The 17,112-nt window shown below is 43.3% G+C and overlaps 2 protein-coding genes across 2 annotated transcripts; both read right to left on the bottom strand.

Moving 5' to 3' along the window:
- Positions 1-714: 714 nt before the first annotated feature.
- Positions 715-3,119, bottom strand: LOC143745514 (zona pellucida sperm-binding protein 3-like). The gene is made up of 8 exons (XM_077237641.1): positions 2,533-3,119; positions 1,903-2,021; positions 1,724-1,827; positions 1,458-1,635; positions 1,201-1,318; positions 1,038-1,120; positions 873-964; positions 715-799 (listed from the first exon to the last, which is right to left on the bottom strand). The coding sequence occupies exons 1-8, from the start codon at positions 3,115-3,117 to the stop codon at positions 729-731; spliced, it is 1,350 nt and encodes a 449-aa protein (XP_077093756.1). The 5' UTR covers positions 3,118-3,119; the 3' UTR covers positions 715-728.
- A 9,209-nt stretch (positions 3,120-12,328) lies between these two features.
- Positions 12,329-14,745, bottom strand: LOC143745513 (zona pellucida sperm-binding protein 3-like). The gene is made up of 8 exons (XM_077237640.1): positions 14,154-14,745; positions 13,522-13,640; positions 13,343-13,446; positions 13,079-13,256; positions 12,821-12,938; positions 12,658-12,740; positions 12,485-12,576; positions 12,329-12,413 (listed from the first exon to the last, which is right to left on the bottom strand). Exons 1-8 carry the CDS (start codon positions 14,736-14,738, stop codon positions 12,343-12,345), a joined length of 1,350 nt encoding a protein of 449 aa, XP_077093755.1. The 5' UTR covers positions 14,739-14,745; the 3' UTR covers positions 12,329-12,342.
- Positions 14,746-17,112: the final 2,367 nt, after the last annotated feature.

Raw genomic sequence — 17,112 nt, 5'->3', positions numbered from 1 at the left:
CCTAAATCTGATGTGGGGTGAGCGCACTGGCGCCGCTATACTATGGCTGCTGTCGCATAATCCAAGTTGATGCTGCACATTGGTGGTAGTTGAGGAAAGATCCCCTGATGTAATTAAGTGCTTTAGGGGTACAGTAGTGCAAATGAAAGCGCTACATTAGTGCCTCGGTGGTAATGATTTTTACCAGAACCATTTCCGTTAAACTAATGGGGTAACACTTTCATCTCGATAGTCCAGACAAAGTAACTTTGCAGCTACATGTCAACTGTCATTAGAGGACTAGTAGACTGCCTGCTAACACTATTTTGTTGGTCTCCCATTAGACGTTCTACTGACTCAGTAACTTGGCAACTCAAAAACAAACTGAACTATGAATTAACACGGTGCTAATTGAAAAGTTACAAAGTAGAATTTCTAAAGTGGACATCGAAATAAAGTAACCATAAATTGTAAAACTAATGCTTTAACAGCATAACCTTGAGCTTTTACTAGCGGTCTTTAAAAAGGTTCATTTAAAACTTAAATTTCTCCATTGGGAGTCATTTACTTCAGGAAGACAATGGTTGCATTCTATACGGGACGACTATCAATTTCACAACATTGGCAGAATGAGGCACCTTCAAAGCCAAAACCTTAACTGCTTTTGGCTTTGAAAGTGCCTCATTCTGCCAAACCAGATATGCAGCAAAATGACAAGTCAGATACAACCAAGAATTGATTTGTCAGTTTTATTGAGAACCGCTCTTTTGCCCTTGAACCATTACAGGACCAAGTGAGGCCTGGCCTTCCCACTGAATGCCTAGAGAGAAGAAAAAAGCCAAGTTAGAGCACTTGAATTAAAAGCAACCTTAGAAAGAGCAAAAGCTACCAACCTCCATAGGGAGAAGCAGCAAATTCACCATCAGGACCACATGTTGAGTCACAGCAACCACAAACTTGGTCGTTTCCATCAGCAGCAAACCACCTGCACAAAAACAAATACTTGGAACCTTAATCATAAAATATGATTAATGATTATGAAAACACAACTCACGTACCCATTGGCAAAAGAACAGGATTTACGCTGAGCGTCACTAGGTGCAGAAGCAATGGTAGCCTTCAGAATACAGGTTAAGTAGATCTGCAAAGAATGTGAGACAAGTCTCAAAACCAAAGCAGATGGGAGAAGTCAAGGGAACTCATGATATTTGTAGTACATACAGAAGGACTGTTGCCCTCCGGGAACATAAATGCCTCCAACTGGAACTGGATCTTGTCAACCTGGGACCGAGGCATGAAGCGGGAACTGGAAGCTGTAGTTTTGGCATCCACAAAGCACCTGGCGAAAAAACAAAATAAAAATTAACTCATGAATGTCAATTGTAGAGTATCAAGCAACTAGACCTTACCCATGATTTTGACAAAGTGGTTACAAAAGGCAACAAACGGTCCTACCGCATCAAGGGCCATGACCTTACCCGTGATTCTCAATGAAGGAATATCTCGGAAGGGAGTTCACATCAGGTACTTGAGTGGCCACACAGCGTTCCACAAACACACGCAGAGGCACATGATTGTACTGCTTCACAGATGCCTCGATGTTAATTACACCACCCAGGAAATAGGAGTATGAAGGCCTCTGATAGGACCAATCATCTACACACAAAAAAACACCACAACATTTTAGGCACAGCCACAATAGCAAGGGTAAAAGTTTATTTTATTGAAAAAAACCTGAACCAACCCATCATGATCTTCAGGGAGAACAGCAAGACTTCTTCACCAGCCTCTGTAGAGGCATAAGGGACCCATGTTGGCCTCAAGGCATCACTGCTTACATTTTGGAGCCTGCGGTTCATGAAAGTACCCATTAAATGGTCTCCCAGTTGCACGAGAAAGTGCAGAAAGTCACAGATCCCCTACCTTTGATAATGGCATTGAACACCAACAACTGCACCATCGGCCCTGGTAATCGGAGTACCTGCAAGCGCCTCAGGGGTGTAGGTAAGAGAGAAGGTGTAGACAAGCTCATCCTCATTCATCTGTAAAAAGACTGGTTACTAAGAGGGTCATCCCAAAGACTTGACATACACCAAGACCATGCACTCATTTTGCTATGAATGGGAGAAGGTGCACTGCAATATGGTGGAATTCCTGCAGAGCAAATCACCAATTAGTAAATTCTACACATCACCACAGCTGCCCTCAGAAGCTCCAGTGTTGACAGAGATCATCAATGTTTTGGAGACACGCATTAAGGATTGAACATGCACATTTTGCTGTTCCAGAGTTAAAACTAGCTTTAACACTATTGAGGCACAAGATTTGATGTTCTTGTATCTGAAGCTCCTTTCATATCACTTATGGGATAGTTTACATGACATGTTGGTTTGAAGGGTTATTTAAAGTAAAGTAACTTGAAAATCCAGGATTTTCCCATTCAAGTAGATAGAACTTGGTCTTAACTGCCCTGGCATTGTAAAATCAAGTAAACTGACTTTCTTTGAAAGGCCCTCTGCCACAAATAACCCATTAAGATGTATCAGTTCTTACCATCAGCACGCTGTTGCAGTCCTGTAATTCATACTCAAAGATGAGCACTCTTGACCCAGGATCCTGACCAACAACAGGACATCCACCTAAAGACAGACCAGTTGGCTGGATCAACTGACCATTGGTGAAAAAGTCCTGCTGGACCTCTACAAGAACCCGGTTCTCGCCACATTGAACCGCTACGCTGCTGGGAGTCACGGGTTGTCTCAACTGGAAGTCCACCGCCAACTCGCTCTGCACCTCGGGAACGATGGGATACCTCCAATCCAAAGGCTTCACTTGACCCTGCAACAGCTGCTTCTCCTGAAAGCCAAAAGGATCCTGCAAAGGGCTTTTAGAGTCAGGACCCAAAGGACTCTGGAACTGAGAAGCCACTTGCAAAGGGTTCCAGAGCCCTAGAGGAGAAAGGGCAGGACTTCTGGAAGCTGCATCTAATTTTGGCCCCATGCTTCTTGGACTATGACTGTTCCTCAAACTTGCCAAGACATCAGGTAGATCAAATGCAACGATAACAACCACCACTAAGACAACTTTCAGGAACCCCATCCTAACAAATTTTGACACAAACACCACAACAATTACCATTGCTTGACTTTGCCATTTTGTACAGCTTTGAGTTAAGATGGCTCCACCCCTTTTACCTTAATTGATTATCCTTGATTCTCCCCTGGACATGTAGAGTGTATGCATCTTGCACATGCACATTTTTTTTGTGTGTCTGTCCAAATACCCACACTTGCCGTCTTTGTACTTGACCACTTGTCCACTTACAGGACCTACAGTATTTCCAGTCTTTGATCCAAGTGTTCAAGTGGGCTTGAAGACCCCAAGTGTGTGCAGAACTTTTGATTACCCAATGGGACACACTTTTAGTGTTGCAAAAATGCAAGTTTAGAGAGCTTTATTTACACATTTTGATTTCAAGTACTTTGCATTTTAAAATAAACGTATAAATGTCTGTTCTGTAGTCCCTATGTAATGCATTTAAAAGTTAAACGCCAAATGGATCTTTATAAAAGTCCACGTTGTTATTGCAGATGAAATATAACATGGTTTACACTAACATGATGAATATTATAATGTTTAGACCCATGTTTACTGTTAAATACTGTGTTTGTTGATATCAGTTCAAACGTAGATGTTTATTCAATATGTAAACTATTATGTAAAGCATTGTAAGTTTGGGTCACTCGCGCTGTGCATTTGAAAGCAAAATGTGCCAACCATTAGGCTACATGTTTCTACTTCAATCTCATTTCATAACGTCATAACAAATGATAACATTTGTAGTAACATATGATAATCCATAAATGTTTCTCTAATGTAGTGTACTGAAGTGTTCCTTATAGGCAGCCTGCATTTCTGAAAAGTAAAAATTATTATTAATTTATGCAACCCTACAAGGCACATCAAACCTGGTGTTCATAATGTATATTTTTGTGAATTTCAAATCGCAATTTTAACCAGAAAATCACAAATAGATTATCTTCCCTAAACCGTGCATCCCTACAGTTTCTCCTGATACCATGTTCACAGTTGTCTTTGTTTGTTTTAAATTTTTTTTTTTAAATTCTAAAATTACTTTCATCCTCATCTGTTCCGTCTGATATTGTGCTAAAATTGGTTTCATCGTCAGAAGTTTCGCAGTCAGACATGTTGTCAGCGAGTCGCACTATCAACAGCTGATCGGAACGTGCGCACTGTTGACGTTGACAGCAGCGCGGATTGATAGAAATGGAAAGAAAATAGTGCAGATTAAAACTGAGGTATGAATTTTGACCGGCGTGTTTTTTGTGTGTTAAATTAATCAAGCTTTGAAACGCAAATCATTTTTTCACGTAAAAACGAACAGTTTTGAGGCCCCGGAAACTAACCGGGAGTACTTTCTTGAAAAACTTCCAGCGGCCAGAACTCTGTCCAGGGAGGTGACAACAGAGTGGGTCAGTGTGTATGCACTATAGTGCTGGTAAGGATTCCATACAACTTCATGTCTTAAATGGGCGAACTAACCCTTTAAAGTCCCCCTGTAGTTAATAAATTCTATCCCTTAAAACTCATCTTTGACCATCAAAATTATACATTTAAAAGTTTTTTTTCCTTGAAAAACACATTGACCTGATTGGTTACATGGTAGTTTGTGACGTCAGAAACACCAGCGATTACAAACTGTGTTTTTGAGACTGTCTTTGGTTCACTGCAGATTTAAGGAGAAAATACTCAGCAATGGTTTTGACCTATGAATTTGAACATGGTTTGTCTTAAAGCATATTAAAAACACCACATAGACATATAAACAACATTAACCCTCTGGGGTCGGGTCTCGGTTTTTTTCATATCAGTGCAAAAGAGACTCAAATAACTCCGTTGATTTTTGTCATACAGGCAAGTGTTATACACCATTAAAAACTTTTTAAATGTCTTCTTTTATTTATTTCGCGCAAGCTGTTCTCATGCAAATAATCCACGTGAAGGAACGCAGAGCTGTTAACACCCTCATCAGCTCGAAACAAAGAATCTGCGACTCCAGTATTTCTCTACTTTTCATCAGTTTGGAAGACTGTTTGTGCTGAGGATTTACCTTGGATTTACCCCAGAAGGACACGTTTTGATTAAGAGAAAAAATTTTAAGGTAAGAGACATAATAGCAGGTGTTTTAATTTTGCATAAACTTTACATTGTAGCTACTAAACTGGTGCCAGCCTAAATTGTTATGAAATGAGATACAAGTATGCTAGTATGAGCGTTTATTGTAATATGGTGAATATTTTAATGTTTAGACCTGTGCTTACTGTTAAATACTGTGTTTGTGGATATCTGCTTAAACGTAGATGTATAATGTAACAATAATGTTTCATAGTTTGGAGCGGCTCGATCGCTGCACGCGCTGAGTTTGGGTCTGAGTCACGCTGTGTGTTTGAAAAGCAAAACACGCCTCACATTAGGCTTCACGCCAAACTCATCTCATTTCATAACAAATAGAAATATTTGAAGTAACATATGATAAACAATATATGTTTGTCTAGTGTAGTGTTACTGAAGTGTTCATTTTTAACGATTTATAGGCTGCCTGCTATCTAGGCTATTGTTATTATTTTATGCAGCCCTACACATGCCTATATACAAGGCACAACAAACTTGTCACAGTGTCTGGTTTGTGTTCCCTGGGTTGTCACTAGAGGTCCTCGTTCTCACGGTGTGTTTCACGTTTGACTTCATTTCCCAGCATTCTGTCTGTCACTCATCAGTTCATTGCACTCAGCTGTTTCCCATCACCTTGTTAGTTCTGTGTGTGTATATATGGCCTGTCTGTTTTAGTGTTTGTCACAGAGTCGTTGTTTTATGTCCTCACACTTCTGTGCCCTGCCTTTGCCTGAGGCTTGTTTGTGTTTTATGTTTTGGACTGCCTTTTTGGATTTTGAACCTTGCCTGGACTGGATTGTGAGTACGGATTACCCTAATAAACATACTGCAACTGGATCTTTCTTTTCCTGTGTGTGTTCGTGACAGAATGACTCCGTCATGCAAGGATCCAGCAGTACGGGTTTCCGAATCCGTCCCCCTACCACCAAGGAAGAGAGGAGGGGACGACTCAGTAATTTAATGGCTTTACGCCAACAGGGACAGTCGGTGGGTGGACTAGCTCAATTCTTTTGGACTCTCTCAAGAGGTATGGGTTACAATGAGGCGGCACTAAAAGACCTTTTTAATAATTGCCTTAATAACCCATTACCTCGACGTGAGATGATGGGGCTGGAGACTCTGGACTTCTGGGGGTTCACTAATTATCTGCAGAGACGTAGCAGGAGGATTACGTCAGACCGGTTTGTTTTTTCTGACAGGATGACTGAGTCCACATCGGCGTGTCTGTGAGCCAGTGTCTGTGTGTCTGTTCCTGAGCCGGAGCCAGTGTCAGTTCCTGAGCCGGAGCCAGTGTCTGTTCCTGAGCCGGAGCCAGTGTCTGTTCCTGAGCCGGAGCCAGTGTCTGTTCCGGAGCGGGAGCCAGTGTCTGTTCCGGAGCGGGAGCCAGTGTCTGTTCCGGAGCGGGAGCCAGTGTCTGTTCCGGAGCGGGAGCCAGTGTCTGTTCCGGAGCGGGAGGCAGTGTCTGTTCCGGAGCGGGAGGCAGTGTCTGTTCCGGAGCGGGAGGCAGTGTCTGTTCCGGAGCGGGAGGCAGTGTCTGTTCCGGAGCGGGAAGCAGTGTCTGTTCCGGAGCGGGAGGCAGTGTCTGTTCCGGAGCGGGAGGAAGTGTCTGTTCCGGAGCGGGAGGCAGTGTCTGTTCCGGAGCGGGAGGCAGTGTCTGTTCCGGAGCGGGAGGCAGTGTCTGTTCCGGAGCGGGAGGCAGTGTCTGTTCCGGAGCGGGAGGCAGTGTCTGTTCCGGAGCGGGAGGCAGTGTCTGTTCCGGAGCGGGAGGCAGTGTCTGTTCCGGAGCTGGAGGCAGTGTCTGTTCCGGAGCGGGAGGCAGTGTCTGTTCCGGAGCGGGAGGCAGTGTCTGTTCCTGAGCCGGAGCCAGTGTCTGTTCCGGAGTCCGGACCGAGAGGCAGTGTCTGTTCCGGAGTCCGGACCGAGAGGCAGTGTCTGTTCCGGAGTCCGGACCGAGAGGCAGTGTCTGTTCCGGAGTCCGGACCGAGAGGCAGTGTCTGTTCCGGAGCGGGAGGCAGTGTCTGTTCCGGAGCGGGAGGCAGTGTCTGTTCCGGAGCGGGAGGCAGTGTCTGTTCCGGAGCGGGAGGCAGTGTCTGTTCCGGAGCGGGAGGCAGTGTCTGTTCCGGAGCGGGAGGCAGTGTCTGTTCCGGAGCGGGAGGCAGTGTCTGTTCCGGAGCGGGAGGCAGTGTCTGTTCCGGAGCGGGAGGCAGTGTCTGTTCCGGAGCGGGAGGCAGTGTCTGTTCCGGAGCGGGAGGCAGTGTCTGTTCCGGAGCGGGAGGCAGTGTCTGTTCCGGAGCGGGAGGCAGTGTCTGTTCCGGAGCGGGAGGCAGTGTCTGTTCCGGAGCGGGAGGCAGTGTCTGTTCCGGAGCGGGAGGCAGTGTCTGTTCCGGAGCGGGAGGCAGTGTCTGTTCCGGAGCGGGAGGCAGTGTCTGTTCCGGAGCGGGAGGCAGTGTCTGTTCCGGAGCGGGAGGCAGTGTCTGTTCCGGAGCGGGAGGCATTGTCTGTTCCGGAGCGGGAGGCATTGTCTGTTCCTGAGCCGGAGCCAGTGTCTGTTCCTGAGCCGGAGCCAGTGTCTGTTCCTGAGCCGGAGCCAGTGTCTGTTCCTGAGCCGGAGCCAGTGTCTGTTCCTGAGCCGGAGCCAGTGTCTGTTCCTGAGCCGGAGCCATTGTCTGTTCCTGTGCCGGAGCCATTGTCTGTTCCTGAGCCGGAGCCGGAGCCAGTGTCTGTTCCTGAGCCGGAGCCAGTGTCTGTTCCTGAGCCGGAGCCAGTGTCTGTTCCTGAGCCGGAGCCAGTGTCTGTTCCTGAGCCGGAGCCAGTGTCTGTTCCTGAGCCGGAGCCAGTGTCTGTTCCTGAGCCGGAGCCAGTGTCTGTTCCTGAGCCGGAGCCAGTGTCTGTTCCTGAGCCGGAGCCAGTGTCTGTTCCTGAGCCTGAGCCAGTGTCTGTTCCTGAGCCGGAGCCAGTGTCTGTTCCTGAGCGGGAGCCAGTGTCTGTTCCTGAGCCGGAGCCATTGTCTGTTCCTGTGCCGGAGCCATTGTCTGTTCCTGAGCCGGAGCCAGTGTCTGTTCCTGAGCCGGAGCCAGTGTCTGTTCCTGAGCCGGAGCCAGTGTCTGTTCCTGAGCCGGAGCCAGTGTCTGTTCCTGAGCCGGAGCCAGTGTCTGTTCCTGAGCCGGAGCCAGTGTCTGTTCCTGAGCCGGAGCCAGTGTCTGTTCCTGAGCCGGAGCCAGTGTCTGTTCCTGAGCCGGAGCCAGTGTCTGTTCCTGAGCCGGAGCCAGTGTCTGTTCCTGAGCCGGAGCCAGTGTCTGTTCCTGAGCCGGAGCCAGTGTCTGTTCCTGAGCCGGAGCCAGTGTCTGTTCCTGAGCCGGAGCCAGTGTCTGTTCCTGAGCCGGAGCCAGTGTCTGTTCCTGAGCCGGAGCCAGTGTCTGTTCCTGAGCCGGAGCCAGTGTCTGTTCCTGAGCCGGAGCCAGTGTCTGTTCCTGAGCCGGAGCCAGTGTCTGTTCCTGAGCCGGAGCCAGTGTCTGTTCCTGAGCCGGAGCCAGTGTCTGTTCCTGAGCCGGAGCCAGTGTCTGTTCCTGAGCCGGAGCCAGTGTCTGTTCCTGAGCCGGAGCCAGTGTCTGTTCCTGAGCCGGAGCCAGTGTCTGTTCCTGAGCCGGAGCCAGTGTCTGTTCCTGAGCCGGAGCCAGTGTCTGTTCCTGAGCCGGAGCCAGTGTCTGTTCCTGAGCCGGAGCCAGTGTCTGTTCCTGAGCCGGAGCCAGTGTCTGTTCCTGAGCCGGAGCCAGTGTCTGTTCCTGAGCCGGAGCCAGTGTCTGTTCCTGAGCCGGAGCCAGTGTCTCCAGACAAGATGGAGTATCAAAAACCCATCATTTCCCAGTATTCTGTCTGTCACTCATCAGTTCATTGCACTCAGCTGTTTCCCATCACCTTGTTAGTTCTGTGTGTGTATATCAGGGTGGGAATTATACCGCGGCTACGCGGCCATGGCCGCCGTTGCCCTACACTTTGGCCTTTATGCCCCGTGAAAAAAAAATCATCGTACGGCCACAGTGGCCTTTGTGCCCTGGCCCTGTCCAAGTTCCATGTATAAAGCGCCAGTGTGGCATAGTGGGCCACCCAAGTAGTCTCTGAACTTCAATTAGCGCAGGTGCAGTGTCATAACCAGTGCATCGGCGCACTGAAGCGTTATTTTCCCCCATCGCGTTCCCATTCATAAAAAAAACTCATGTGCTGTCGTCATGACAGCGATTCACAAAACAACGTCACTCACGGCTTTTAGCTCAGAAGTGTGCAGATTTGGAGAAATATTTATATATTCTCAGTTTACATCAGATTTCTATTAACAGGAATAATATTTTATTGAATTGAATAGAATGGTATACTATATGAAGCCATACTATAGTAGCCTATGATGTGAGATAGAAATTTAAGTCATTAAATTCAAATTTCACGAAAACTTTTCCCTCCGCTGCGACTGTCAGTCATTCTCCATTCAGCATTCAAACAGCGCGTTGAGTTCGGTTACAGATGAAACCCTCTCCAAGATGATTCAATGTTAATATTATTATACTTGATCTGTAGATAAAGCTCTATGGTTTCGCATAAAATGACTATCTTGCTGGACTGTATTGCTGTACCTTAATCATGTTACATTCTATCGTGTGTCTGTTAGATCACAACACTGGAGAGCACTATAATTGTTCTTCACGCGCACAGTAACTGAAATTTAAAACTGTTAAAAGAAAAGGCTCAATAAACTATTGCATAGATAGATACTGTATAATACACTACGCATCGGATGTCTTTCCTTTGTGCTTTGAACTTTTCAATGCGGACTCGACGCGCTGCGCGCTGTGACTCTGTGTTGCTTCAAGCGCATCATTTTGCGCTCGGGATGCGCATAAGCACTTTGTGCCGCACTGTATTGGATCCTTTCATACTCATATAATACTTTTGCGCAATGAAAGATTCTTAATAGCCTTTTTTGTTCTGTCCTATCTATCATATGTTGCTGCCTCATTAAACAGCTGTGATATACATTTAAAAAAATGTCTTAATTTTATAGTAGCCTAGACTATATATAAAATAATTGATCTTTCTGATTTTTATCTTGTTTTCCATTCATGTATTTTACAACAATACAAAGAGCAATGTGTAACGTTTTAGCAGATTTAGTGCTACACTTATTGTCTCTAATTTGTTCCCCAGTAAATAATGTTTTTTTCACTAAATGTTCAGATTTGATAAAATTATTGTACATTTGTGATTTTTCTAGACTAAATTTTACCGCTGAGTTATCCACTAATCTAGTTTATAATAGAATTTTTGTCATGATTGGTTATGATCATATTTTTTTTTATTTTTTGTTTTTCTTTATAATGAAGTTGTCTGTATTAAGTAGATTGTGTTTAACACACAAAAGAGTGATTATCAGTTCAACACAGTTATAGAAATTCTATTTGATTTTTTTTAACTGCGCTGGTATGCAAAAAAATGCATCTAAAAATGCATCAGATTGATGCTTTAAAATATGGTATATATAAAATTTTCTTACGTGGGAGCATGCCCCCCGGACCCCCCTAGAGGGGTAATATCCTTCTCACCTTTTTCACCCCTGAACCGTTTTCATGCCTGATTATACATAAAATATTATATTTTCTGTCTGATTTTTTTTTTATCTGAAGCCAAATCAGATCACAGAAGGTAAAAAAATCCATGTCTTATTCCAAATTAGGATGTTATGGTATCAATCTGAATGGGAAAACCATCGAATTGTACTCAATGGCCTTTGTGCCCTGTCATATGGCCTTGGTGCCCCTAAAAAAAAATAAAAGGTGGAGGCCAAATGGCCTTGCCCCTAAAATTACATAATTCCCACCCTGGTGTATATATGGCCTGTCTGTTTTAGTGTTTGTCACAGAGTCGTTGTTTTATGTCCTCACACTTCTGTGCCCTGCCTTTGCCTGAGGCTTGTTTGTGTTTTATGTTTTGGACTGCCTTTTTGGATTTTGAACCTTGCCGGGACTGGATTGTGAGTACGGATTACCCTAATAAACATACTGCAACTGGATCTGTCTTTTCCTGTGTGTGTTCGTGACAAAACTAGGTGTTCGTATATATATTTAAAAAATTTACAAAATACATATATACACTGCCGTTGGTCGGTAAGATTTTTAATGTTTTTAAAAGAAGTCACCCATACAGAAATGTAATATATGTCAATATAAGTAAATTACATATATAATGTCAGTGCCCATGTATGTCTGCTGCCTATATGAGAATATATGCAAAATTCATATATATAAAACACATAGACATATATGAAACATATATTTCAAAATATAGCAAAAATGGCCGTTTTCATGTCAGTGGCATATATTTTCCCGTATATGCACATAAATGTTAAATATATGTCAGACGCATATATGTATGTATGCATATATGTACTTATTTCAATGCATAAGTATCACATGCATGTATGTTTACATACATTTATTAAATGTGTGGGAAACAAATATGTATGTCACATATTTATACTTAATGTTGTCCATATATGTGAGAAACCAATACTATACTGTAATATATGCAAATATATGGTATCATATATGGATGAACTCAAATATTTTCTTCACATCTTTGGACACATAAATGTTCATAATGTTGCAGGCATATATTGTGTTCTCAGATAAGTCAAATATATGTATAGATATATGTCATGCTATTTAAAATATAAGTACATATATTGCCATATATTACATTTTTGTATGGGCACTTATGCTCACCAAGGCTGTATTTATTTGATTAAAAATACAAAACAACCCAGTAATATTGTGAAATATTATTTCAATGTAAAACAGCTGTTTTCTATGTGAATATATAGTAAAGTGTAATTTATTCCTGTGATCAAAGCTGAATTTTCAGCATCATTACTCCAGTCTTCAGTGTCACATGATCCTTCAGAAATCAGTATAATATGATGATGTGATGATAAATGTTCATCATTTAAAACTTCAATTTCTCCATTGGGAGTTATTAACTTCAGGAAGATGGTTGCATTCTATACGGGACAACTATCAGTTTCACAACATTAGCAGAATGAGGCACTTTCAAAGCCAAAAGCAGTTAAACCAGACATGCAGCAAAATGAAAAGTCAGATACAACCAAGAATTGATTTGTCAGTTTTATTGAGAACCGCTCTTTAGCCCTTGAACAATTACAGGACCAAGTGAGGCCTTGCCTTCCCACTGAATGCCTAGAGAGAAGAAAAAAGGCAAGTTAGAGCACTTGAATCAAAAGCCACCTTTAAGAGCAAAAGCTACCAACCTCCATAGGGAGACGCAGCAAATTCACCATCAGGACCACATGTTGAGTCACAGCAACCACAAACTTGGTTGTTTCCATCAGCAGCAAACCACCTGCACCAAAACAAAGACATGGAACCTTAAACATGAGAAGTCACTTGAACCGCCCCCCTCAAAAAACAACAACTCACGTACCCATTGGCAAAAGAACAGGATTTACGCTGAGCATCACTGGGTGCAGAAGCAATGGTAGCCTTCAGAATACATGTTATGTAGATCTGCAAGGGATGACAGACAAGTCTCAAAACCAAAGCAGATGGGAGAAGTCAAGGGAACTCATGAAATTTGTAGTACATACAGAAGGACTGTTGCCCTCCTGGAACATAAACGCCTCCAGCTGGAACTGGATCTTGTCAACCTGGGACCGAGGCATAAAGCGGGACCTGGAAGCTGTAGTTTTGGCATCCACAAAGCACCTGGCGAAAAAACAAACAAAGATTAACTCATGAATTTCAATTGTAGAGCATCAAGCAATTAGACCTTACCCATGATTTTGACAAAGTGGTTACAAAAGGCAACTTAAATAGTCCTACCGCATCAAGGGCCATGATCTTACCCATGATTCTCAATGAAGGAATATCTCGGAAGGGAGTTCACATCAGGTACTTGAGTGGCCACACAGCGGTCCACAAACACACGCAGAGGCACATGATTGTACTGCTTCACAGATGCCTCGATGTTAATAACACCACCCAGGAAATAGGAGTATGAAGGCCTCTGATAGGACCAATCATCTACACACAAAAAAACACTTTATGCACAGCCAAAATAGCAAGGGTAAAGATTTATTTTATTGAAAAAAAAAAAAACATGTACCAACCCATCATGATCTTCAGGGAGAACTGCAAGACTTCTTCACCAGCCTCTGTTGAGGCATAAGGGACCCATGTTGGCCTCAAGGCGTCACTGCTTACATTTTGGAGCCTGCGGTTCATGAAAGTACCCATTAAATGGTCTCTCAGTTGCACGAGAAAGTGCAGAAAGTCAGAGATCCCCTACCTTTGATAATGGCATTGAACACCAACAACTGCACCATCGGCCCGGGTAATCGGAGTACCTGCAAGCGCCTCAGGGGTGTAGGTAAGAGAGAAGGTGTAGACAAGCTCATCCTCATTCATCTGTAAAAAGGCTGTGGTTACTAAGAGGGTCATCCCAGAGACTTTACACACACCAAGACCATGCACTCATTTTGCTATGAATGCGAGAAGGTGCAATGCAATATGGTGGACTTCCCAAAGAGCAAATACCAATTAGTAAATTCTTCACATCACCACAGCTGCCCTCAGAAACTCCAGTGTTGCCAGAGAGATAGTCATGTTTTGGAGACAAGCATTAAGGACTGAACATGCACATTTTGCTGTTCCAGAGTTAAAACTAGTTATAACAATATAGAGGAACAAGATTTGATGTTCTTGTTTCTGACGCTCTTTTCATACCACTTATGGGATAGTTTACATGAGATGTTGGTTTGAAGGGTTATTTAAAGTCAGGTAACTTGAAAATTTAGGATTTACCCATTCAAATAGATAAAACTTGGTCTTAACTGCCCTGGCATTGTAAAACCAAGTAAACTGACTTTCTTTGAAAGGTCCTCTGCCACAGATAACCCATTAACACGCATCTGTTCTTACCATCAGCATGCTGTTGCAGTCCTGTAATTCATACTCAAAGATGAGCACTCTTGACCCAGAATCCTGACCAACAACAGGACATCCACCTAAAGACAGGCCAGTTGGCTGGATCAACTGACCATTGCTGAAAAAGTCCTGCTGGACCTCTACGAGAACCCGGTTCTCGCCACATTGAACCGCTACGCTGCTGGGAGTCACGGGTTGTCTCAACTGGAAGTCCACCGCCAACTCACTCTGCACCTCGGGAACGATGGGATACCTCCAATCCAAAGGCTTCATTGGACCCTGCAACAGCTGCTTCTCCTGAAAGCCAAAAGGATCCTGCAAAGGGCTTTTGGAGTCGGCACTCAAAGGACTCTGAAACTGAGAAGCCACTTGCAAAGGGTTCCAGAGCCCTCGAGGAGAAAGGGCATGACTTCTGGAAGCTGGATCTGATTTTGGCCCCATGCTTCTTGGACTATGACTGTACCTCAAACTTGCCAAGACATCAGGCAGATCAAATGCAACGATAACAACCACCACTAAGACAACTTTCAGGAACCCCATCCTGACAAATTTTGACACAAACACCACAACAATCACCATTGCTTGACTTTGCCAATTTGTACAGCTTTGAGTTAAGATGGCTCCACCCCTTTTACCTTAATTGATTATCCTTGATTCTCCCCTGGACATGTAGAGTGTATGCATCTTGGGGAAGCACCACTCTGCAAATTTTTTTTGGGCGCCCGTCCAAATACCCACACTTGCCGTCTTTGTACTTGACCACTTGTCCACTTACAGGACCTACACTATTCCAGTCTTTGATCCAAGTGTTCAAGTGGGCTTGAAGACTGCAGGTGTGTGTAGAACTTTCGATTACCCAATGGGACACACTTTTAGTGTTGAAAAAATGCAAGTTTACAGAGCTTTATTTACACATTTTGATTTCAAGTACTTTGCATTTTAAAATAAACTTATAAATGTCTGTTCAGTAGTCCCTATGTAATGCATATAAAAGTTAAATGTCAAATGGTTCTTTATAACTGTCCATGTTTTTATTGCAGATGAGATATAACATGGATACCATTAAATAAATATTTTTCTATCAGGTTAAACTTTGATTAACCTGATAAAAAACTAAAAAGAATGGCGGATATGCGCAACCGACGGTCAGAGGTTTAAAGGTTTGAACAATAACTTTGTGACAGTATGGTTTCGGGAAACAGTCGTGACTAGCTAGTTGATTTCTTCAACGATGCATCGTACAATGGTAGTTAAGCAGCAGCATTTGTGTTTACAGAGAATACAAGGACAGTAATGGACAACAGGTCTCAAATTAACTCAATGACCTTTACAAGAACATCAATACAATTCCCATCTCCAGCGCAGAAGGCGAACGAGGCTTCTCTCAAATAAATTTGATATATCCATCAAGCCGTGCAATTTCAACACTGCTATTTCTATGCCTTGTTGGACCACTATTGTGCAAATTTAAACCAGAAATGTACATTAGATCTTGAATTGTAAAAGCATATGTGACTCACAGTAGGGAGGAGAATGATAAAAGGAGATTTAAGACACCGTGGGCTTTTCTTGAAGATTAGACAAGGTGAGTGATTTCATTTATTTACTTTTCACTTGGAATAGAATAAATGTTAGTAAGCTGGATGTCTGGGGTGTTTCATAATAATCATATTTGTAGCTACACTTATTTCAAAAAAGAATTCTATTGGCCTGTAGCTATGTAAAAGAATAATATACAAGGCCATTCAGAAACTTGTGAATGATGCTCTTGTAGTTGCTCTATCACTGTTTACTGACGTCATTGTATGTTCCGAGAGAACTGAAGTTGAATGGTCAGTGTTGATCACAGCGCCTTTTAATTGCTGATTTTGATTGTTCATTTTAAATTAAGCATTGCTTATATGGCTTCTTCTTTTTTTTAATGGCCAACATCAAAATGCTAAAAGATAACCTCCAGATCAGAAAAAAACTATTTTTCTAGTAATATACTTCTTTAAAGGCACAATGTGTAAGATTGTTTGATTAAAATATCCAAAAACCACTAGAAAATGTTGTATATTTTGTTGACTTGTGTACTTATATTACGTTACCCTCGATTTCCAGTTTTATACTTTAGAAACCATGGAAACATTATATATTACATGTTTTATTAGACAGGTGAGCAACTGTTTGGATACATTCATCGACAGAAAACTAATCATTGTTATACAGCTCAACACAGTTAGTCTTATTGTTTAAATTTCGTTTTTGTTATTTATCGTGAGTACCATGTTTTGCAATGCCTAATATCAAATCAAATCAAATCAAAAGTTTATTTGTAGAGCACCTTTTTACAACAACAGATGTTTACCAAAGTGCTGTACACGCAGATAACAAAAAACAAAGCAAAAAAACAAAAACAAAAACAAGTAACTCTCATACTGTGTTATATGCAGTACTATACAAATATGTTTTTAAATGCGATTTAAAAACGTCTTGGTTACGTATGTAACCCTCGTTCCCCGAGTAGGGAACGGAGACGTTACGTTGGATGACGACGAATGGGGTTTTGCTTAGAAAGCCTATCAGCTTCGAGTATTACAAAACGAGCCAATGGCAAGGAAATGCCATGGGTCTGCAGAATTTCCATGACGTAACTCCGCCCCACCTCGTGGGTATAAAAGGAAGACGTGGCAACATGCAGATATGTTTCTTCGCTGAGGAGCCAAGACTGAGCTCAGGCGATCCCTGCGGTACAGCGGAAAGTGGCAGGCAGACATAACGTCTCCGTTCCCTACTCAGGAAATGAGGGTTACATACGTAACCAAGACGTTCCCTTTCGTTGTCACTCCGAGTTACGTCGGATGACGACGAATGGGGTTACCAGTCTAATCACGCCACCTTCTCAGCTGTCTTCCAGTGCCCTGCGTAAATCGAGATCCCGGACGTAGACTGGACGAAGGACCCCATTTAT

The sequence above is a fragment of the Siphateles boraxobius genome, unplaced genomic scaffold, assembly GCF_051911475.1.
Source record: "Siphateles boraxobius isolate OS27281-9 unplaced genomic scaffold, OSU_SipBor_1 204, whole genome shotgun sequence".
Lineage (NCBI taxonomy): Eukaryota > Metazoa > Chordata > Actinopteri > Cypriniformes > Leuciscidae > Siphateles > Siphateles boraxobius.
This window is presented reverse-complemented; position numbering and strand designations above follow the sequence as displayed.